The 22679-nt window shown below is 37.7% G+C and overlaps 3 protein-coding genes across 6 annotated transcripts; 1 reads left to right on the forward strand and 2 right to left on the reverse strand.

Annotated features, from left to right (window-relative positions):
* Positions 1 to 3430: 3430 nt before the first annotated feature.
* Positions 3431 to 8520, forward strand: LOC103926806 (kelch repeat-containing protein At3g27220). 2 transcript variants are annotated; one of them, XM_009335682.3, is made up of 7 exons: positions 3441 to 3798; positions 4457 to 4642; positions 5735 to 5964; positions 6326 to 6496; positions 7083 to 7188; positions 7512 to 7718; positions 8117 to 8520. In XM_009335682.3, exons 1-7 carry the CDS (start codon positions 3580 to 3582, stop codon positions 8285 to 8287), a joined length of 1290 nt encoding a protein of 429 aa, XP_009333957.2. In that variant the 5' UTR covers positions 3441 to 3579; the 3' UTR covers positions 8288 to 8520. The 2 variants fall into 2 exon arrangements, with proteins under 2 accessions (XP_048428461.1, XP_009333957.2); XM_048572504.1 differs by lacking the exons at positions 7512 to 7718; positions 8117 to 8520 and adding an exon at positions 7349 to 7505 and having other exon boundaries at positions 3431 to 3798.
* Positions 8521 to 9445: 925 nt separating this feature from the next.
* Positions 9446 to 14942, reverse strand: LOC103926807 (F-box/kelch-repeat protein At1g51550). 3 transcript variants are annotated; one of them, XM_048572503.1, is made up of 2 exons: positions 14137 to 14942; positions 9446 to 10582 (listed from the first exon to the last, which is right to left on the reverse strand). In XM_048572503.1, the coding sequence occupies exons 1-2, from the start codon at positions 14561 to 14563 to the stop codon at positions 9612 to 9614; spliced, it is 1398 nt and encodes a 465-aa protein (XP_048428460.1). In that variant the 5' UTR covers positions 14564 to 14942; the 3' UTR covers positions 9446 to 9611. The 3 variants fall into 3 exon arrangements, 2 of the variants coding, with proteins under 2 accessions (XP_048428460.1, XP_009333958.2); XM_009335683.3 differs by lacking the exon at positions 14137 to 14942 and adding an exon at positions 12101 to 12827; XR_007253843.1 differs by lacking the exon at positions 14137 to 14942 and adding an exon at positions 11879 to 12092 and having other exon boundaries at positions 10445 to 10582.
* A 1522-nt stretch (positions 14943 to 16464) lies between these two features.
* On the reverse strand, positions 16465 to 21126 carry LOC103926808. Its single transcript, XM_009335684.3, has 9 exons — positions 20717 to 21126; positions 19229 to 19438; positions 18986 to 19088; positions 18631 to 18710; positions 18489 to 18566; positions 18088 to 18179; positions 17441 to 17552; positions 17022 to 17147; positions 16465 to 16934 (listed from the first exon to the last, which is right to left on the reverse strand). Exons 1-9 carry the CDS (start codon positions 21104 to 21106, stop codon positions 16824 to 16826), a joined length of 1302 nt encoding a protein of 433 aa, XP_009333959.2. The 5' UTR covers positions 21107 to 21126; the 3' UTR covers positions 16465 to 16823.
* Between the last annotated feature and the right edge of the window lie 1553 nt (positions 21127 to 22679).

A 22679-nucleotide genomic window follows, 5' to 3' on the forward strand; every position in this document is an offset into this window, starting at 1 on the left:
TTCCTAAAATCTTTCATCTCAAATTTCATCTTCAGGTGCGAGGCAATTTTCTCAAACTCTTCCGGAGTCTTAGTGAGATGTATGGCAACGACATAAACTGTAACTCTAGAAATTTGGAATAAGACTTCATAGTTTAACATGCAAGGGCATAATTCATATCCCTGATTGATCAAATAATCACTTAGATGAGTATACCACATTCGTCGGATTGTAAGTGAACGCCTCAAACAAGTTAAGAGGGTGTTCTGTGGTTTTGGAACTATTTGAACCAGTCCATGTAATTCTTCAAGAACTAACATGTAAATCGTCGTATCTATATCACCATGGAGAAAACACTAACCACATTTCATAATGCTACTATCAATCACAGGACGTTTAAGAGAAACCTTGCATCGTAAAACGTGCATCATATTGCACTATTTCATTCATCTCATAATGCTTCCTTTCCTACTTGTAACACAATAGGGTTACCTTGGGCAGTGTAGGAACGACAAGTCCAAAACACACTTTGGTAAGGAATTTGACCTAAATTGTAATTACAATTGTCCAATCAGTTCTATGTTGTCACTTAATCAACGGAACACGGTTCGATATCGTTGCTTTTCATTTATGTCGATAGCTACTATATAAGTGAAAACATCATCGATAGTAATCTCATTTCAGTTCCATTTAGCTCATCTAAACTAGTATACTGGACCAAGAACTTCAAGTCTTGGGAGTAATCCGGATTAATCTCATGAGATGGAAATGATTTGAGACAGCGATCAAGTATGGATTCATTGTTGTGCCGTGTCTTCATCTTCTAGGGAAGTGAATCCTACGAACTGAGTGATCTGTTGTGCCCCAGGTCAAGACAGATTTATTGGCTATCCGCCGGTGTACCAGACCGTCCAACAGGGGCGACACACCCTCCATGGATGTTGACTCGACGTCCGTTAAGTACGTCTATCCTTGCATGCATGTTTGCAACTAATATATGATCTCGTCACTTTAGCTAGATCAGAGGAATGCATCTAGGGAAACATTCTGAAAGCTAGAATTCATCGCACTTGCTTATAACACTTGTGCGGTATGAGGATCGAGATAAGACATAATGGGCAATGTCCACGCAAATTTACGTCGTTCTATAGGAACGTTGACGTTCTTATCTCCCCCTAACGACGGGAAGACTGTCTCATTAAACTGACAACCCGCAAATGAGCGGTAAAGAGATCGCATGCAAAGGCTTGAAGAGAGCTAGTGTGAAGGGGAATCATGATCGACAAAAGATACACATCCTTCTTTGAGGATCCATATTGGTACGTTGCGGTGGCGCAACTTGGCACATGGAATGCACACCAAAATGCGTAAATACGAAAATCATCAGGTTCGTACCCAGTAACCAACTGTAATGTCATATAGGTTGGGTGGCAATGGGCCTCAATTTAAGTTTTTACAATTTAAGTATGGGTATTTTTGTCATTTCACTTTTGTGCATGGAGTTTGCGTGGCCAATTTGTTCTTGCTACCAAGATTACGAAAATGGCCAATTTATATCAATTTCCCTAATAATTTGGTTCAAATTTGTGTTTAGTAAGAATCAAATCTATAACATTTTAATTACAAGTGAAGAAGAATAGTACTAGACTGCAGTAATAAGCGACTTTAAATATGTAGTTAGGTTCTAAGGGCATGTTTACTTAACAAAAATGGAATAAATAAGGAGTGCGAGAACTTAGAAATAAGAAAAGTAAGAAAAGAGAATTGGATCCGCTAGGGAAAATTTGTAAAAAAAAAAAAAAAAAAAAACTAAAATTTAAACCTCATATAGAATTATAACCACTATTTTAAGTGTATGATAATTATAATCAAAACTTAATATGAAAATACTAATACATCCTTACAACGAGGTTTTCTAGAAAAAACCAAGATTCTTTGGGCGCTCAAATCTCTCTCCCATGGTTGGTCGTTACGGTACTAACCCTTTTGCAGAAGAAGACGTAGTCAATCCCTTCTCTGTGAGTCTTCTCTCTCGATGATTTTTGCTGTTGTTTCTTTTAAAATCAATTGAATTCGAATAGGGTTTTCTTATTTGGTGAATCTGGTTGCCTAGATTTTAGAGATTTTAAGATCTGAGTTTCACAGTCAAATTGAGGAAGACTAGGGTTTCTGTTTCTTTCGGTCTGTTTATGTTTTTGGGCCTAATCTCTTGATTAGGCTTTCGACTATTTTGTCTGGAAGGCCCACCTTTTTGTTGTATATTATGTTTGGGGCCTTGGCTTTGTAAGTTCTGGCTTGTAACTTTCGTTTTATGTTGGCAATAAATATGCCTTTCACTCTCAAGAAAAAGACAACGTACGGAATCCCACCTCGAAAATTTCATGGGTTTTTACTGTGTATTTTCAAATTTTAATTATATCTGTTTGCCCAAGCAATTATGATTGCATCCTTGCATATGGAAAGAGATCATCTTCGGATCCCTTCCTCTTAATCCACTAAGTTCAGAGATTCGGACCATTGAAATTTGATCCAACAACTACAAATAAGGGCCCACTTTAAAAATTATAATAACTGTAGCCGTTGAATCAAATTTCAATGGCCCAGATTCTCAAACTTGGTGGATTAGATGGAAGGGATCCGGAGAGGATCTATTTCCCTTGCATATACTTAACAGGGGTATATTAGTACTTATATTTTATATATATATATTTTTAATAATTATCATAAATTTCAAAAGGTGGCTATGCATTTAGTACTATGGTCTAGGAGTATTTTACTTGTAAGTGATAGATTTTAGAGTCAATTCTAGCCAAAGAAAATTTTGAATCACATTATTGCTAACTCATTGTGAGGCTTGACCCACGTGTAGATAATATCGTTTGTTAAAATTAAAAAAAAAAAAAAGGTGACTATAATTCTATTTGAAGTCTCAATTTTGTTTTGTTTTTTTTTTTCTTTTCAAATTTCTCATCCACTAGTCCCCTTTTGAAATATATTGCTATTTATAAACTTATTTTGGTGACATTTCCATTGGTACTTAATTAAAATTGATGTTTTTTTTTCTTCTTATAAATGGTATTTAAACTAAAAAAGTCATTCTTTTTATTAAAAGCGATAGTACTACTTACTACATGAACGATACTACGGAAACGAAGAGAATTTTGACCTAAAACACAGTGGATTAAAGAGAAGACTGTAAACAAATGCAACAATCCACCACTTGTCAATCAACACAATTTGATGGATTTGGACAACACATTTTAAATTGATGTGTGGTAATGAATTTCAGGTATGATATTAATCGATTTTCAAATTAAGAGATTAATGTAAAGAATTTGATCAATTTTAAGAATTATTTGTGATAAAAAAAATATTAAAAAAAACCTTCACTTTAACGTCCTATAAAAATAAGTAAATTTTCTCTGACCCTGGAGAAAACCAATAATTGTAAAAGTACCTCCAGCCTCACTGCAATAATCACTGTGTCGGTACGCGTAGTAGCTCTAACCCTCCTCCGTTGGCGCCGTTAGCGGTGACTCTCTCTCTCTCTCTCTCCCCCCCTCCCTCCCTCCCTAAAACTGCGAATCCATATGATATGAGATGGTTAGGCCCTCCGCGAAGCACACATCGGCTCGGCTGCTGTTGATATGCGTCGCTCTGCTGGGGATTGCTCTGATTGCCGATTTCCTGTGGGCTTCCTCTCCTCGCTTTATCCGTTCTTATAACGACATTGCCGACAATTGGGCTTCTCCTGTCGATATCTCAAAACCCACTATCATCCCCTCCCCCAAGAAAACTAGCCATGAAACCCCCACCAAGGTAATGGGTTTGCTTTCTAGTTGTTGAATTATTGTTTTTTTATTTTATTTTTTTTTATGTGAATTCTCATCTGGGTTTTGTTTGGCTTGTGAGAAAATGCGGTAAAGTTGATTGCTTTTCTTTGTTTGGTTGTTTTGTTGATGCTTCTTCGTGCTGCTATATGGTTTTCCGTGTGAATTTGATCTTAGTTTTGTATGATTTGGGAGGAAGTGTGCCTTTTTAGTTTGTTTGGTTTCTCATTTGAATCTCATTGACATTGTTGCTACTTAGTTTGCATGAATGTTTTCGTCTGGGAGTTGTTTAGATGGCGAGTAAGTGTGCTTTTCTTACTTGATGTGAGAATTGTTTGATTATTGAAGTCGTTATTGGTAATTGTAAATTAAGATTAGTGTTTCTGTGGATTTCCATGAGCCCATTCACTCTCATTGTTGCGGATTTTTGTCTGCTTGATGTGAATTCTTACCAGTATTGTTCGATTTTTGAGAAATGGAATGCTTTTCGGGTACCACTTGAAAATGTAGGAACAACACAAGCTATGAGAATATATCGTGAATTTCCACTCCTTTGAAAACAATACACTGTCCCTTTTACTCTCTTGTAGTATTAGTCAATCCTTGTTTCAGCTGTGAATATTGACCATTGTTTATGTTACCTACAGGGAAGCGTCAATTACAAAAACGATACTGCTCCTGGAAGAGTTTTATCAGCAACCTTTGCTGATTTGCCTGGACCAGAATTAAAATGGGAAAGTATGGCTGAGGCACCCGTACCTCGTTTGGATGGAGCTGCTATACAGATAAAGAATCTTCTCTTCGTTTTTGCTGGATATGGTACCATTGATTATGTGAGAACATTGTTTTGCTCATCTACTAAATTCTTTTTTACTGTTCATCCTATCTCTACTACGTGGTTCATGCTATGACCTTTTTTTTAGATTCAAATAGTCTCAGTTACATATTTTTTACATCCAGCTTTTCATACTTGAGAAGAAATATTTTAGCTTAACTTTGCCCCACTGACTATTGTAGAGATTGCTCTTACGTTTCCATGAGATCTTGTTGTAGTCCCTTAATGAAATAACCTTTTTATGCTTTTCTGGTTATAACGTTTAAAATTAAAGAATACTTATGGCTATTTATGGGTTATGTGACTTTTAGAAGTGAAGATTGATTAGTATAATGTAGAAGTACTTAATGTGAATACTTCACACTGTATTAAGTGAGGGTAAATAAAAACTTAAAAGATAGAAAATAAAACCATGCAATCATGTAGAAACTGGCCATGTTTTGCATCAATATGCTTAACGAGAAGGATTTTATTAGACCTAAAGAAATTTGATAGATATCTCAAGATGTAGGACAATATTGTCGTCTTGCAAGTGGATTAGGGATTTCTAGGAGTGGCGATTAAGCAAAATTAAAAAACTTCTTTGGAGAATCGTTGTTCATTGAATTTTTGGAATCCTGTAGTGAAAAAGTGAGATCAGATGGGGTGAAAAAGGTTTTTTTTTTTTTTTTTTTTTTGTCACGGGGGAGACATACTTTGACTTAATTGATATTGAGTAGAACTGTGGTGTCTTTTACGGGAACCTAGATCAAAGCATTGTAGTTTAATTCATCGTGATTGTGTTGCCTGTCTGAAATAGTTGCAAGTTCATTATGTAATTCTCTGCTTTTTTTCCCTATTATAGAGGGGCATGTTATCCCTATATCCATTTCAAATTAGATTTTAATGTTTATTACCAACGAAAAAAGCAAGGAAAATCACAAACTGCTTGCTGAGTGGTGACATCAGAGAATTAGCCTCATCTCAACTACTGGGGATTACCATTACCAACTGCTGCTGTTGGGGTAGATTAGCTATTTATTCACTTGTTCACCAGAAGGTCCAAAACTCGAAAAATGCTGTAACTTTTTCTGTTTATTGTTTTGTTTAGGTACATTCGCATGTTGATATGTACAATTTCAGTGATAACAAATGGGGAGAAAGATTTGATATGCCAAAAGAAATGGCACATTCACATCTAGGAATGGTAACCGACGGAAGGTACATATACATTGTCACAGGACAGTATGGGCCACAGTGCAGAGGGCCTACAGCTCATACGTTTGTGCTCGATACTGAGACAAAGCAGTGGCGGGACATGCCTCCTCTGCCAGTTCCTAGGTTTGTTTTTGTGGTTTCTGTTGTTAAACACCACCTTATTCTTGTAAAACTATTACAGCTGAATGTTAGTTAGTAATCAGAACTGGTAGCTCCAAGTTAATCTTTACGCGGTTTTAGATTTTTATTCTATTGGTTTGTAGTGCTGCAAAAACCCACACTCATACTTATATTAGTGTGCTCGCCTCAGTGCCCATATATGGTTTCTACTAGCTGATAAAACTTCTGTACTGTTGTTGTGAACTAGGTCTTTGTAGTTTAAGATTTGCATTACTAGGTCTTTGTAGTTCAAAAGTAACTCATACATAGTTTTTCTTCTGTAGTTCATGCTTAGATTGTTTGGTTTTAACTTAGAATTTTTCAGGTATGCACCAGCAACTCAACTTTGGAAAGGTAGACTACATGTAATGGGTGGTAGTGGGGAGAACCGATATACACCTGAAGTGGACCATTGGAGTCTTGCTGTAAAAGATGGGAAAGTATTAGAAAAGGAATGGAGGACTGAAATTCCTATTCCCCGGGGAGGACCTCATAGGTCTGTTTACTGTCTTGAAAATACATAATATTAAATCATAATTTTTGAACTTATATACCAACAACCATAACTGAAAGTTCTGGGCAATCTGTTAGTACAAGTATTCTCTTGGTCATTTAATAGGTCCTCTTTTACACTTGTAAATCGATTCCAGATTGTGTCTGATACTTAGCAATGACAATGATCATCTAGGGCAATAACATGAAGACAATCACACATAATCCCTGCTTAGAATGTTTAATGAGCTAACTTTCAAAGCTCTGGTCAGAAATCCTAGAGTCAGTAGATAGAGGCAGAAAGGGCTTGTTGTTACTGGATACCAAATTACCAATGTATCAAAATTTGTCTCTCATGGAGTGGTAAATGGTAAATGCAAGTGAAATATGAAAACTGGTGGAGTAATTCCTTTCAATAATATTTGTGCTGCCTTGGGTGGTCCTTTCTGACATATTTTTTAAATTTAAGACCTCTTCGCCCAACCCTCCCACTACAATGTGACCTTTTATTTGCCAATCTTGCTTTATCTATGGCATATCCCATCAACTAAAATTCACCAGCGTTCTCTGTCATTGGTATTTTCTTGTAGGGCTTGTGTAGTTGTTGATGATCGTCTTTATCTTATCGGTGGTCAAGAGGGTGATTTCATGGCCAAACCCGGATCACCTATTTTCAAGTGCTCTCGTAGGAATGAGGTAAGATGTTAACATATTTTTTATTCTTTTGTTATTAGTGAGTTTTGTTGCACCAGATATTCCTTTTTTATGTATTATCATTTGTTCAGATGGAAAAGGATCTACTACGGATCTTTTAGGCTTTTTAATACACATGCCAACACATATTTTACTCGCCCAGTTAGAATCATGCACTATTTACAAAGGAACCACTCAATTACTTACAAGAAGCTTCAGAGCCATACCCAAACATAGAATGAGTTTGGCAAGAACTCCCAACCAAAGGAGAAATCTGGACTTGTCCTCTTAAATAAGTTTCATTTTGTTATTTCTGATTGTTTCAGGTTGTATATAGTGATGTTTACATGATGGATGACGAAATGCAGTGGAAAGAGTTGCCTCCCATGCCTAAACCAGATTCCCATATTGAATTCGCTTGGACTGTTGTTAACAACTCTATTGTTATCGTTGGAGGCACAACTGAGAAGAACCCTGTAACTAAGAAGATGACTTTGGTTGGTGAAATATTCCAGTTCAACTTGAATACACTGGTATTTCCGTTCTCCTCATTATACTTTTACGACACCAATATATATGCTTAATTGTTTACCCACACAAATGAACAAAAAAACCACTAAAACAGCAAGGTAGTCACTGTTGATATGGAGATTATAGTACCACAATGTGTTCAACTACCTCATCTTTTTCCTTTAGTTGCTCAACTTATGCAAATAGGATGGTAGCTTGTATGTGGTAATTGATATAAATGCAGGCTTCATATTTCTACAAACAAGCTATAGCTTCTATAACGGGTCATAAGTTTCTTCTGTTATCGAAATCTCAGCAATTTTTCTAATTTGTTGTGATGCGTATTACCCTGTGCTCCTTATGTCCTAAGGGTTTAAGCTCTAATGTTAGTTTCTACTCTTCTGATTTTCGATAATTGCAGAAGTGGTCAGTTATTGGGAAACTTCCATTTCGAGTTAAAACCACACTAGTTGGTTTCTGGAATGGGTGGTTGTATTTTACATCCGGACAGCGAGACAAAGGACCGGATAATCCCCAACCAAAGAAGGTCATCGGAGAGTTGTGGAGAACGAAATTAAAACTGAACTCGTGATTGGTTCCTTCCTGTTGATTCTTGGGCACAATTGTTTTCTGCCGGTTTAACCATTCGTAGTCTCCAACCAATTATTCATTTATTAAATTTCTGGAATTGAAATGTTCTTCCCTGTTGCAGCAAAGGGAATGTAATAGAAAAGTCACCTACTTATAGGCAATCTTGTGGACAGATACTACTTATGTCTTTCTCATTGGTGTTCCTCGTTATGTAACTTTGTATATTAACTTGAATTTCACGTGCATGATCATTACCAGAACAAGAGAGTTATCTCACGGGTTGCGTAATTACTGACGAGGCTTTTGACACGTGGTAGATATAGTCGGTGAGTCTTCCCGGCCCCAGACGAGATGTATAATCGTGACTTACCACCAGGCAATCTCGTGGACAGATACTACTTCTGTATTTCTCATTGTTGTTCCTCGTTATGTAACTTTGTATATTAACTTGAGTTTCACGTGCATGATCATTACCAAAACAAGAGTGTTTGTCGCAAGGAATGTTGAGAAAATTATCCCTAATGTGTCCCATCTTTCTCATAGATTGCGTAATTACTGATGACCACGTTTGACACATGGTAGATACAGTCGGTGACATCCAAGAATCTTTCATTGATGTATTTTCTTATGGGTTTTCCTGTATTGTTCGTTGTTATTGCTTGTGTTTTGGAAAAATGAAAGGGAAGTGACTTACCCTTTTTAGCTCGTACACTCTTATTTAATTCTAGTTGTTGATTCCGTTTGATTTTTCAATCTGATGACCATAAATAGAGTTGTGTGGGAAGCTAAAAAGGGTGTGAAAATTAGTTTCCAAAACGAAAAAGCACTTGTACACATGGGATAAAATTTAATTAAATTCTTTCGCTAATTTTTTTTTTTCATGTCAAAAAATTTACCGTTGCGGTACATGTTGCTAAACTCTAATTTCGTATTTGAATTTAAAATGTAAATTATACCAAACTATATATTTTTAGGACAGCATGCAAGGTTATAAATACTCACATGTAATATAAGTGGGCGACAATTTTTTATTATTAATAAACCTATATACACATAATAACATAATAAATTGAAAATATTTAGGTGATCGGTCGTCCTGAAAAATCACTCATCTACTTACAAGGTAAACACTCTTAAACGAAAATTTTCAAAAGAGAAGGGAAGGAAACGATGTTGGATAAAAGCCATTTAGTCAGATAATCTCAATTCCTTTTTCTTTTTCCTTAAACAAAACATAATCTCAATTCTTAAGAGACGTAGAGAGCAAGTAATGAGCTACTATGTACAAGACATGGAGCAATGCACTGGCATCCATGAAAACACTTTCACCTCAGCACAAGCTCCACAAGCAGGAGCTCGCTGTCAAACCTCAGCCCGGCAGGGTCTGCCGGCTGAAGCAACCCATCCATCATTCCGCCAAACACAAACAAGTACCGCCCCGAGTTATCTGTGCAGGCTCGATGGAATGACCGGCATTTGGGCTTGTAACCATTTGCCTTCAACCTCTTCCACCTTTTTACCGATACCTGCATGGAGTTCAGCGTAGTTGGCTGCTGCATTGTAATGGATGGAGCTGCATTTATGTCTAAAATCCAGAAGTCATTTTTCCGGTGTCTGTACGAATCCTCTCCCCCACAGATCAGTAGATGGCCGCCTAGCATGAGCGTGGCTGAGTGACCAACTCGTGGAAGAGAAACTCCTCCTGGAACATTTTGTAGCTCATAGCGTACTTGTACCCATTTCGGATTATCATCACAAATGTCCAAGAACCAGACATCATTAAGCACGTCGTAACGTAATCCTCTCCCACCAAATAAAACCGTTCGTGTTCCTCCAATGCAGGTCAGTGTGTGTCCCGAACGAGCTGGGGGACATGGATGAGTCCTGATTTCGTACCAAGTTCCAAACCGAAAATTTTCTGAGAGTTCCAACACCCATGTGTCACACAATCTCACACCGTGGAGCCCAATTCCTCCATGGATAACCATCTTTCTGCCGTCAATGCAGCACGCAGCAAGAGCCCCTCGCTGGGAAGGTGCGTTGGATCCCACAACAAGCAGCTTCCATGAGAGTGTGACACCAAGACTCTCATGGCATGCTACTTGCCCCACCCATGTATCATTGTGACGGCCCCCACTGTCATTTATTCCTCCAAACATAACGAGAAAATCATCAATTACAACACACGAATGCCCGAACCTACCACTTGGAATGCCAGAATTTATTTTCTGCCACTTCAACATTCTCCGAAAATCATTACCAATGTATGCCACCCATGTGTCGTCTAGATGGCGTCCTAAAATAACAAACAACAGAAACAGAATAATCAGATATTAAAATTCGAAGTACATGACAAAGAAACACAAGCATGCCCAAACTAGGAACAAATTCAGAAGACAATTTATTTAAGATGATGGTTGTTGTATAGTGTGTACAATTTTCATATATTTAATTTCTAAATATCTGCAATAATTTGAACCCCTAGCAAGGGGACCAACTGGTACACGTCCAAGAATTATACGCATCCTGAATTTTCCAGGGAAAGGTACGGCTAACTCTCTTACTTAGTGACCATGAAAACATTCGACGTAGAATACATACAGTTTTAGACATGGTGTTCAGTTATAGAAAGGCAGCCTCAAGCATCTTCAGTTGTTTATATTGTTTCTTAAACAATTTTATTGCCGTCTACAAGTTAGACACGGGCAATCTACAAAAGAGAGGCACTTGAATAGGGTTTTAGAAACCTATTAGATTGAACTTTCAGAATATCAGAAACGAACACATGAGTAATTTTTTTCGGTTTGTTCACTTAATATTCTGCAGTCCTGCAAACATATAGGTTTCCTGGCAGGAGGCAGATACAAGGACCAAACCAAGCAACGGCTTTGGAGTGGTCTACCTGAGCCTTGAATGCTTTCATCATCCATAAACTAAGAGAAATACACATATCAGAATCATGAGAACCTTGGCATTAACACTAGTACCACTTTAACCTCTCTGATTAAGAAAAATATGTGCTTCCAAGATACATCCTGTACTCTGTTCAAACCAATATCTGCTAACTACAAAAATCTGAAAAATTTGGTTTATCTAAATAAGAAACCGGGAGGGGGAGGGGATTTAGAAGCTGAGCAGGTTGCCAAATATTCGTAAGGCCAGTGTTTCTAATGTAGACACCTTCGGTATCTGGTCAGTTTCAGGTTGGTCAGACTTCTAAAAGCCTTATTCCTACATACATATGATAACAGGAAATCAGTTGTAAATCCAAAATCTTCAGCATTACCCTGGTGATCCTAAACAATAAACAATTAGGCATCTCGTCGAGTAATGCTCACAATATCTCAACTCATTTTGCAAGATCAGCAAGCCTGCAAAACCTAATAGAGACAGTAGAATTGACATGGAACAAGTACCAGGGGGCATGAAAACCTAGCAGACTTCATGCCCAATTAGGCACATAAACTAGTTATGAACATACAGACAACAATGCATGAGCAGTGGCTTCCATCTAGTCAATAGATCATAAAGTTCAATAAAACATGCAGTATAATTAATTAAGACCAACAAAATTAACAACAAATCATCATACTCAAGAACACGAGGTATTCATGCAAGTGCTAGATTGCCCTGGTGGATAGGGTCTTCCTCTTCAACCTACAACATATCGCATTCAAACCCCTCCCTATCGCGTTCAAACCCTCCCCTCCTTAGTCTAGCTAGAGCAGTAGTACCACTTGTAATAAAAAGAAATATATCACAAACAAAACAAATTTTGAGAAGGGATTATTTTAAGCAAGATAAACTTACTAACCTCCCTCACATCCACCACCAAACAACACCAAGCAACCAGACACAAAATTTAGGGAATGAGAGGCCCTGGGACATGGAAATCCCAATCCTCCATCTGGGTCAACAAGTTTACGGCAATAAACAGAATCAACCCTAGAGACTTGCTTGTAGAGCCTCATCCATGGCAGCTGCTGTAGGCCAAAGTTTGAAGCCTTGAGGGCCTCTACTGATTTGGGTCCCCAGTCCCTCCTGCATATGGACTCCCACAGACTGTCAGATGCTGCCAAAGCTCTGAACTTTTTGCAGGTCATGGCAAAACAAAGAATTGAATCCGCAGGGAGGCGCAGCAGGATTGTAAAGAGGTGGTCTTGGGCTAAGTTGGAAATTGGTGAGCCACTGGAGGAGTAACCGAAGCTGCTGCTTCTGCTGCTAGTGCTGGTTTCTGCCATTGATGAAAGCTTGGGTTTTTGGGGTTTAATGGCTGTGTGTGTTGAGGAAGTGGGAATTATAGAGCGATACAAAAAGGGGTTTTATGATTTGCTCAGATTATTGGTCATGGCAATTGGCAAAAGAAATGTTTTCTGTTTTCTTTCTTTGCTTCTCCTTTCCATTGTTGGTTTCAGAAGATGGTAAAACTTTGTTAGGAGGATTGGATTGTAGTGCCCCTCTTGTTTGTTGTCTTGTTTTATGAAAATTATGAGCTTTTCAATTTCAAATTTCACTCCAACAAAGCATGGTTCGTCTTTTATCTAGAGTTGTTATTGTGAGTTAACTTTGAGTTTAACCAGAAATTGAAGTTATGGGTTATGGGACAAAAATCTGAGTCTCTTCTTTCCACAGATGGTGAGCCAAGGGATTGAAACTAATAGAGACAGTAGAATTGACATGGAAGAGAGGACTTTCAAGGTATTTTAGTTTCAATCGATCTCACGCTAGGGCCCACCTGATGTAACAGATATCCTAATTTGGCAATCTTATCCTTATTTAGTTTTCTGACATCCAGCGGTGTGACATAGAATGTGGGGTTGTCTGTTCTTTTTGTAGACAAATCAAGGATGCAAGAGAGGACCATTGAAAGTCGGTGAAGTTATAAACTGTGTCTGCCAGGCACAAGCCGCGAGCTCATGGAATTTTGATGCTACCTGAGAATGTTTGTCCCGACGTCGAGATTATGTAATGACGTGGATAAATCCAATCCCCTGACAAACGTGTGGCAAGGTGTGGACCGTTGGATCTGAAATTTGGATAGCTCCAACAAGATGAAATTGGTAAACCCACGGCATATTATCCATTTCAAAGAGAGATTATCCACATTATTGACAAGATGGGATGAGAAAAGTCTAACGTCTTCCTCTCATATGCGGGTCCAACGAATTGTTGTATTTATACGAAATAATAACCGTCTCGTAACAATGCGTCGTCGACGTAAAATACCACTAATGCGTCGTCGACGTAAAATACCGCTAATGTGACATCTTAGTACGAAAAATTCAATTCTCTCCTCTGCATTCGAGTTCAACAAAAGGGGACTGTATTGAACCAAAATCCAAAAGGTCCCCTTCTACGAGTCTTGCACGAATAGATGACGCGCCACGTGTAACCCTACCTAAGGCCAGACACAACATTCTCATCCAACTAATTTTTTCAATATCCTGCTGAGTTACAAGCCGCGCTACTAGAGACAGTAGAATTGACATGGAACAAGTACCAGGGGGCATGAAAACCTAGCAGACTCCATGCCCAATTAGGCACATAAACTAGTTATGAACATATAGACAACAATGCATGAGCAGTGGCTTCCATCTAGCCAATAGATCATAAAGTTAAACAAAACATGCAGTATACTTGATTAAAACCAACAAAATTAACAACAAATCATCAAACTCAAGAACATGAGGTATTCATGCAAGTGCTAGATTGCCCTGGTGGATAGGTCTTCAACCTACTACATATCGCGTTCAAACCCTCCCCTCCTTAGTCTAGCTAGAGCAGTAGTACCACTTGTAATAAAAAGAAAATTTGAGAAGGAATTATTTTAAGCAAGATTAACTTACTAACCTCCCTCACATCCTCCACCAAACAACACCAAGCAACCAGACACAAAATTTAGGGAATGAGAGGCCCTGGGACATGGAAATCCCAATCCCCCATCTGGGTCAGAAAGTTTACGGCAATAAACAGAATCAACCCTAGAGACTTGCTTGTAGAGCCTCATCCATGGCAGCTGCTGTAGGCCAAAGTTTGAAGCTTTGAGGGCCTCTACTGATTTGGGTCCCCAGTCCCTCCTGCATATGGACTCCCACAGACTGTCAGATGCTGCCAAAGCTCTGAACTTTTTGCAGGTCATGGCAAAACAAAGAATTGAATCCGCAGGGAGGCGCAGCAGGATTGTAAAGAGGTGGTCTTGGGCTAAGTTGGAAATTGGTGAGCCACTGGAGGAGTAACCGAAGCTGCTGCTTCTGCTGCTAGTGCTGGTTTCTGCCATTGATGAAAGCTTGGGTTTTTGGGGTTTAATGGCTGTGTTGTTGAGGAAGTGGGAATTATAGAGCGATACAAAAAGGGGTTTTATGATTTGCTCAGATTATTGGTCATGGCAATTGGCAAAAGAAATGTTTTCTGTTTTCTTTCTTTGCTTCTCCTTTCCATTGTTGGTTTCAGAAGATGGTAAAACTTTGTTAGGAGGATTGGATTGTAGTGCCCCTCTTGTTTGTTGTCTTGTTTTATGAAAATTATGAGCTTTTCAATTTCAAATTTCACTCCAACAAAGCATGGTTCGTCTTTTATCTAGAGTTGTTATTGTGAGTTAACTTTGAGTTTAACCAGAAATTGAAGTTATGGGTTATGGGACAAAAATCTGAGTCTCTTCTTTCCACAGATGGTGAGCCAAGGGATTGAAACTCAAAATGTAAGCACCTACAGCAAGAAACTTGAAGTTAAAAGTAGTTAAAAAAAACCTTTATTCTTGCACTTGAAGTCATGTATTCGACTCAGCTCTCTCCAATACGAATAATGAAAGCACAAACTAATTAAAAAGATCATGATACAATACACCTATTTGTGTTATGCCAATATGAGTAACCGACTAGCTATCAGTTAAGTAGTATTTTTCTTTTCAACGTTAGAAGAAGTGATACGTTTGAATTAGAGTGTTGTATGTTTTGACATGTCTTAATATATGGAGGGAGGTGATTTTCACACATTGTTTTTAGGTTTTCACACACGCCTTTTTATTTCTTATCATGAGATTTAATAAACAAACGAAAAAACAAAAAAAAATTGTTTATTCATTAATTCTTTCTTGATTTGCTTCATTACTGTTAATGTTTTTATCAATATTTTTTTTTTGTTGATTCAAGAAAAAGTTGTGTTATACGAGAGACTAAAAAAAGTGTTCGTTTATGATTTCCCATATATGAAACATCAAAACACAAGGCTTTCAAGTGCCGTCACATGAAAGCTCAAGTAGTTTCATGTCTCCTATTTACAATGGTAAAATTGGTTAATTCCAAAGTTTCATGCAGTGTGGAGGATATGCTCTCCTACACAAGATTAAAACGTGTGTAGGTGCACCCCTATTAGATACCACATCTTTTGTAAAACCGCTCTCATAAATATATAAAAATTCGGTATTTTAGTTTCAATCGATCTCACGCTAGAGCCCACCTGATGTAACAGATATCCTAATTTGGCAATCTTATCCTTATTTAGTTTTCTGACATCCAGCGGTGTGACATAGAATGTGGGGTTGTCTGTTCTTTTTGTAGACAAATCAAGGATGCAAGAGAGGACCATTGAAAGTCGGTGAAGTTATAAACTGTGTCTGCCAGGCACAAGCCGCGAGCTCATGGAATTTTGATGCTACCTGAGAATGTTTGTCCCGACGTCGAGATTATGTAATGACGTGGATAAATCCAATCCCCTGACAAACGTGTGGCAAGGTGTGGACCGTTGGATCTGAAAGTTGGATTCTCTCAGAGGCATCCTAATGGACCAATGATAGCTCCAACAAGATGAAGTTGGTAAACCCACGGCATATTATTCATTTCAAAGAGAGATTATCCACATTATTGACAAGATGGGATGAGAAAAGTCTAACGTCTTCCTCTCATATGCGGGTCCAACGAATTGTTGTATTTATACGAAATAATAACCGTCTCGTAACAATGCGTCGTCGACGTAAAATACCGCTAATGTGACATCTTAGTACGAAAAGTGGACTGTATTGAACCAGAATCCAAAAGTCCCCTTCTACGAGTCTTGCACGAATAGATGACGCGCCACGTGTAACCCTACCCAAGGCCAGACACAACATTCTCATCCAACTAATTTTTTCAATATCCTGCTGAGTTACAAGCCGCGCTACTCTTCTCGTCAGATTCATGAAAATTAGGGTATCAAGACCAGTATTATATTGAAGCGAAAGTATTACTGAGAATAAAAATACAGAAAAAGTAAGATGAGAGTAATTAAGAGGAGGCAGAGTTCAGTGAGTCTCAGAAGAGGGTGTCAGTAGCACAAGGGCCACCAAGCACGAGCAAGCAACACCTTGTGTGCAACTCCAAACTAAATAATGGAGCTACGACAGTTCCTATACGTTAACAGCATTATATGTAGCTTGACAAAACAGGGTGCGGTTATTTTTACCCCAGTTCGAAACAACAGCAACTTGTTTTACAGTCCATCCACACCGATCTGTCCATTCTCTTGTACGGAAATGCATCACGAGCAAATCACCGTCATCGCTTCTATAACTTAAATACTCGGCCTTTGTTTATCAGCTTTCGGAGAGCAACCTTCGCTTCCTCCAGTGTCTCGACAGAATGGCCTTCGTCAAATGATATCCTCTGTATGTTGAACTGCAAATGGAGCGGAAGATAATTTTTTAAATCATAAGAAACCGAGGAATGTTAGAGATTTAGAAGGTTGTTACTTTAGAAACCTACCTGTGCACCTTGGCGGACCCGAATATCAGTTCCTTTGCTGTCTATGGATATGAGAGCAGCATCATCCACCTCAGACTCGGCAGATAAAAGCTCTTTTAGGGGCTTTGAAAACATTGCATTGAGTTCCTATATGAATAGAAAATTAAAACTGGGTAGGCCTAACTGGCAAAGAGGAGTGATATGCAAATTTGCAAAATTTACTTGGGGGAAACGACGTCAACTTAAAGGCCCCATACAAGCAGATAAATACTAGCATGCTAAAAGTCGACCAAGATCTATTGAGAGCGTACTCAAAACACAAAAGAAATATCCCTTACAGCCTTATGCATGTGCGTGTGATTAACATTATTGAAAATTCAAAAGTCTATTTGCCCCTTTATATAATTTCCCTCTCTAATAAAATAATTAAGAGTATTTACCTTCAGGTTCTGCTCCCCTCCATCAACTGCAATCCTATCAGGCTGCAGGGCCTCGTATTCTTTGACGTCAACCCAAGCAACAGTGCCGAAGCCACCAATGAAATATATGTCACTGCAAGAAATAAAAAGAATACAAGTTCCAGCATGCCAAGAAATGCATTTAGTACCACTTATGATCGTCTCAGAAAACATGGAAATACTTGGACAGAGTTATTCCTCTACATGGTCAACGCATCACCTAATTCATCCTTGCGAATAAATTCCCACTCCAATGCGCATTAGTATTGTGCCCTAAAAGTTCCATTCTGTAAGAATAAGCAAAAGAGAAAGGCTGCATCCAGCACCATGGATTCTACCTAATGGTTCACGGTCACAACTTTACCACCTAATAAAAAATACAACTAGCCTGCCCCAGTTGTAAATGGACAAAGCTTTGACGAGGACCTTGACACAGGTTTACCTTCAGGAGTCCATAAAAGGTTCCTGTCCCAAAATGGTTTTGACAATTTATGGTTCGCAAGAGCACTAGCAGTCAAAATCCAACTACAGACACAATGCAAAGAAAACAGCATGAAACACAAGAACCTTTCTCGTCAAGGAATCAACATAAATAACACTAATTACTCAAGCCAAAATAAACAAACAACCTTATGTTCTGCATCCTGAAGTAGTAGAAGTTTCCCCATTGTTGAGAAGGCCCCTGTTGATGCTTTGCTATGTATTGCTTATGAGCCCATTCCTACAAACACAGCCAAATGCAATGAACCTACTGCTAATTGTCTAGTAATACATTGCTCTCTATCACACATATTTAAGCAGACATGCAGCAGCAACAGCTGCGAGTTAAAAGTATGCTGACAACTCAAATTTTTCATGACTGGCAAGAAGAGTGCACCAAATGGGATGCCCGGGACACTGTAGTCTTCAAGCTCAGCACATTCTAAGGTGAGAGCTTCTTGTTGCAGATAACCACTGGCTAGAGGTAAAAAACAAAATTGTGGCCAGGCAACCAAATATGTCGTTGCCAGGGTATGAGTTAGAAAATCACCTGTTGATGCTCTGGAAGTGGGTAGACATCACCAAAAATGGTTACCCTTGCATTTGACAAGCCACTCCATCCAGGAATCTACAAGAGCTAACTTTTAACAAAATCCAAATGGAGAAAAAATAGACTAGAAGCAATCACTAACCTGCACAACAAGTGTGCATCTTGGATCAGCTAACAAATTCCTTGTGTGGATGGCCAACGGTGAAAACGAAAATATAGGATCTGCATATCATTGATAAATAATAGCTTTATCAGCAGAGGTCCAAAATACAGACCAAAAGAAACAAACTTGTTTATGGTTCAAATTGTCAACCAACATAAACAAAGACACAAAAGACTCTTAAATGGCCTCTGTACGATTGTTCAGGTTGTACAAACAAAAAGAACATAGTAAGAGGACTTTAAGACCACCTAGACTTTAACTTTACATGCAAATTCTTTTTTATTGAGGAATGACAAAGAACTGGTTAACTAAATGTAAAAGTTCAATAACTTACGCCCTGATGAATCAGGTGCAAAATCAACTAGAGAACCAAATGGATATCCTTGTCGCCGATGGTGCATGCGAGACATTGTGGTGCACAAATGAGCAAATCTGGCCTTGAATTAAGAAGCAAGACGTACTTAGAAGCTTAAAAATAAAAAATCAACTAGCAAGATAAATCTTCTCCAAGTGAAGATATTGTGCATCTTAAGAAGTTAAACATAAATAATTAAAAAAAAAAAAAATTTGTTTTTACCTGCTCCATAAGATTGCGTACAGCTAAGGCGGGACGGGGTAAACCATGAACTGAAGTTGCACTCTGCACCCCGCCAGAAATTGGAGTTCTAAAGAGTCCGGCTCTTGTTCCACCTCCTGCTCCACTTGCAGAAGAGGATGTAAGAGACATATCTACCATTAATGCCTCATCCACATTCTTCTCACTACTATCAAAGTGATTTAAATCACCCTTCAGAAAAAGAAAAACAGAAAACAGAATATGGTCAGAAACAATTATAAAATTAGAGAACTACAAAACAGATATGTGCAGAAAAGACGCGACTAACACTGCAAAACAAACGTGAGAGACCTAATTGTCCATTCTTAAAGTTTTTTCACTGCGTTCTAATTCCACACCAAAGCTATACTACACTTCAAAAACTACCTTGTGCTAAAGAGGCCATTCCTAAGCAACATTAGAGCTTGGGCTAGCTGTTGAAAATCACTTAACCACAAAACAAAGGGTGCAAGTTGGCAAGGGAGGCAATGCTCTATGGTGTCCTGAACTCACCTACTTTCCAAATGTTGTTCTAATGGCTGGAGGCAAGCAATCTAAGGTTTTAAGTTAGATTTTCAGTCCCATTCACAGACAGGCATTGTGAATTGGCTAAATTCGCTTTGTGACTGTCTACCTAGATTCTCTGTTTTTTTTTTTTTGGACCAATCTGCCGTATCAACTATGGTTAGAAGGAATTAGACAATATTCACATCCTGCTCCAGCACCGAGGGGCGTATTTCTAGAAGAGCCCTTGTCGATATAATTGTTGAGCAATGTTTTGTGAAATATCAAGAATAAATCAAAATTTAGCTATCTATGATATCAATGATACTTGACAGAGTCCTTGCTTGATAAAGATTGTTCATTTTTCAGCAAAATCAATATGTGAGTTCCAATATATATGTGAATTGGCAATATGGGGAGTACACCAATCACTTATAAGCACATCCAAGGTCCCAACTTTTCCCGATGTGAGATTCCCTCTCAACACACCCCCTCACTTGTGGTAAAATTTTCAAGCCTAGCACGTGGACAACACAAATCGAGTGACGTATGGCCGTTAGACTTCACACGTTGGACAATACCATGTAGAAATATGAGACCTTGAATTAATAATTTACAATCGGTTTGACATAACCTGGACGGAATCCTAAAATAAAATAAATACAATTAACACATTACACTCCTAAAATTACAGAGAGGATTCCGGGTTAATTAATTCTATTCTAACAAATTCTTCGCTTTTTCTTCGATCACAAAAGTTTACAAGTCTTACGAATCAAAAACCAAACCAATATGAACAGCACTCCAATTTCCACTTCCCACAACAACTTAACAACAAAATACGAGTTAATCAAAAGTTTAAATTAATAAATAAACACTCACACACAGAGTCACACACAATTGCTGGGAACTTTGCAAAATTAACATACAAACAAAATATGTAGAGAAAGATGCAAAGGCAGATACCTGAGAGAGAGAGTGTGTGTCTTCAGAAAGCAAGCCGAACCCATTATTCAGATTCCTCAGCTCTTCACTTTCGCCGGAGCCAGAGGCCTCCCCGGAGAGAGCTCGAACCCGAATCCCCGCAAAACGACAACTTTGACCGACTTTCAGAAATCCACTTCGATTATTCGGCGTTTTGATTGAAGTGGGGTTGTTTAGAACTGGGTGCGCCTCCGGGACGAAGGCAGAGCTTGTGAGGGCTTCCATGGGAATTACAGAGACAGGAAGAGGGTAGATTTTACGGAGGCGAAAATTGAGCGAGAGATTTTGGGGTTTAGAGATGGTGATCGTATTGGGTTTGTGTTCTGTGTGCCCCCAAAATCTGTGTTTTTTGTGCGTTTTTAGAAGTGGCATGCAATGGAGGAAAGTGACCTAAAATCAAATAAAGCCCAACCATGAATAATTTTATAAGAATCTTAATAAAAAGTTATATAATTAGTAATTTAATGATAAGGGGATTATGTGTTGGTGTTGGATTTGAATTGTACCAATTGTTTATCATTTGTGAAAGGTATTTTCTTTTTCTTCTTTTTTTAACAAACAGTTTTCTACTTATAATATGACTCAAATTCGTTTTAAGAAGGTGTATTCAATTAGGATTTTAAATGATTTTAATTCTTGTAATGAATCTAGGGGTATTCAATCAGAATTTTAAGTGATTCTCTGAAATTCAATGTGTATTCAATCAGAATTTTAAGATAGTTTATTAAAATCTTTAGAAATCTAGGTGTATTCAATTAAGATTTGAAGAAGTTTATAACATTTCAGGTGTATTCAATTAGAATTTGATTTTAAAGAATTTCAAAAGGTTGAGGAATTAGAGGGAATCGGATAGATTTTGTAGTGTATTTTAAACATCCACAAATCTCCCATCTCTCCATGAGATTTCGAGAGAATTGAATCATAATTTTATATGGAATCTCTACAAATCAATTAAACTCCATAAAAATTCATAGATTTATAAATCCATTAAAATCTATTCAATTCTCAATTGAATATACCCCCTAGTGAGAATCAAACATAATATTTCACTTACCAGTAAAAGGAACAACACTAGATAGTATTCATCCAACCACAATTAATTGCCTATAATCTAAGAAATTAATTTTGTAAAATTCATTTAATCTCTTCCTACAATAAAGGTCAAGAAACACATTTAATAGATAAGTTTTAACTAAAGGGGATTTTATTTTTATTTTGATGCGATCTAGAAAATTAATCCCTTCGAACACAATTACACAATTAAAATTTTCAGTAATCAAAAACTCAAAAGTACCATAAACGTAGTAACTTTGTGGTACCTTTAAAGCTCAAATGTCCCATAAACGTACTAGAAAGTATATACTACTAAAACTCAAATGTACTCATATTATACAAAACGAAATATGTACTCATGTTATACAAAACAAAATGTCAAGCAGGCCTTGAGTTTTCAAATGCTTTTAGCGAAATTTCAACTGGTGACCTTTGTAGATTGTAGATTGATTAATAGACATTATTCTTTTACAAACTAATTAATATTATTAACAATGATAAAATATCAGGATTATAAAATAATATATGTGGACTAAAAAAGAATTACAGCCGAAGGGGGATAGGACCTATGCGATCAAGAGAGTACAGTTGAATACATAAACGATGCCAAGATTAAAAGTCAAAATAAATTATTTACCCGATAAAATAAAGGGATTGGGGAGCGATAGATTGAGAGATGAATAACTTATAACACTTTAAACCTAGCAGAATATACTTTGTTTAAATGTTGAATTTATGGGTTTATTAGTCCTTGTGTTGTTTGTAATGAATAGCTAAGATTATAACTAACTCATAGGCTATATGAATGACACCTGTTATAGCAGCTATGTGTCTTAAGTTGTACACATGAGTTGAGTCATGTAGTAGGCATGTGTGGGTTTACTATGTTCAT

Source organism: the organism of the source record quoted next, unplaced genomic scaffold, assembly GCF_019419815.1.
Source record: "Pyrus x bretschneideri cultivar Hongxiangsu unplaced genomic scaffold, Pyrus_bretschneideri_v1 Contig61, whole genome shotgun sequence".
Classification (NCBI taxonomy): Eukaryota; Viridiplantae; Streptophyta; class Magnoliopsida; order Rosales; family Rosaceae; genus Pyrus; species Pyrus x bretschneideri.

Excerpts from the sequence above, each read along its gene's own strand:
- LOC103926806 (XM_009335682.3), top strand. The coding sequence starts at position 3,580 with ATGGTTAGGCCCTCCGCGAAGCACACATCGGCTCGGCTGCTGTTGATA. Across the intron at positions 4,643-5,734 it reads GATATGGTACCATTGATTAT|GTACATTCGCATGTTGATAT; the intron begins GTGAGAACATTG and ends TGTTTTGTTTAG. Across the intron at positions 5,965-6,325 it reads CCTCCTCTGCCAGTTCCTAG|GTATGCACCAGCAACTCAAC; the intron begins GTTTGTTTTTGT and ends AGAATTTTTCAG.
- LOC103926807 (XM_048572503.1), bottom strand. The coding sequence starts at position 14,563 with ATGGCAGAAACCAGCACTAGCAGCAGAAGCAGCAGCTTCGGTTACTCC. Across the intron at positions 10,583-14,136 it reads TGGTGGAGGATGTGAGGGAG|GACGCCATCTAGACGACACA; the intron begins GTTAGTAAGTTA and ends TTGTTATTTTAG.
- LOC103926808 (XM_009335684.3), bottom strand. The coding sequence starts at position 21,106 with ATGCCACTTCTAAAAACGCACAAAAAACACAGATTTTGGGGGCACACA. Across the intron at positions 19,439-20,716 it reads ACACACACTCTCTCTCTCAG|GGTGATTTAAATCACTTTGA; the intron begins GTATCTGCCTTT and ends CTTTTTCTGAAG. Across the intron at positions 17,148-17,440 it reads GAGGGGAGCAGAACCTGAAG|GAACTCAATGCAATGTTTTC; the intron begins GTAAATACTCTT and ends CTATTCATATAG.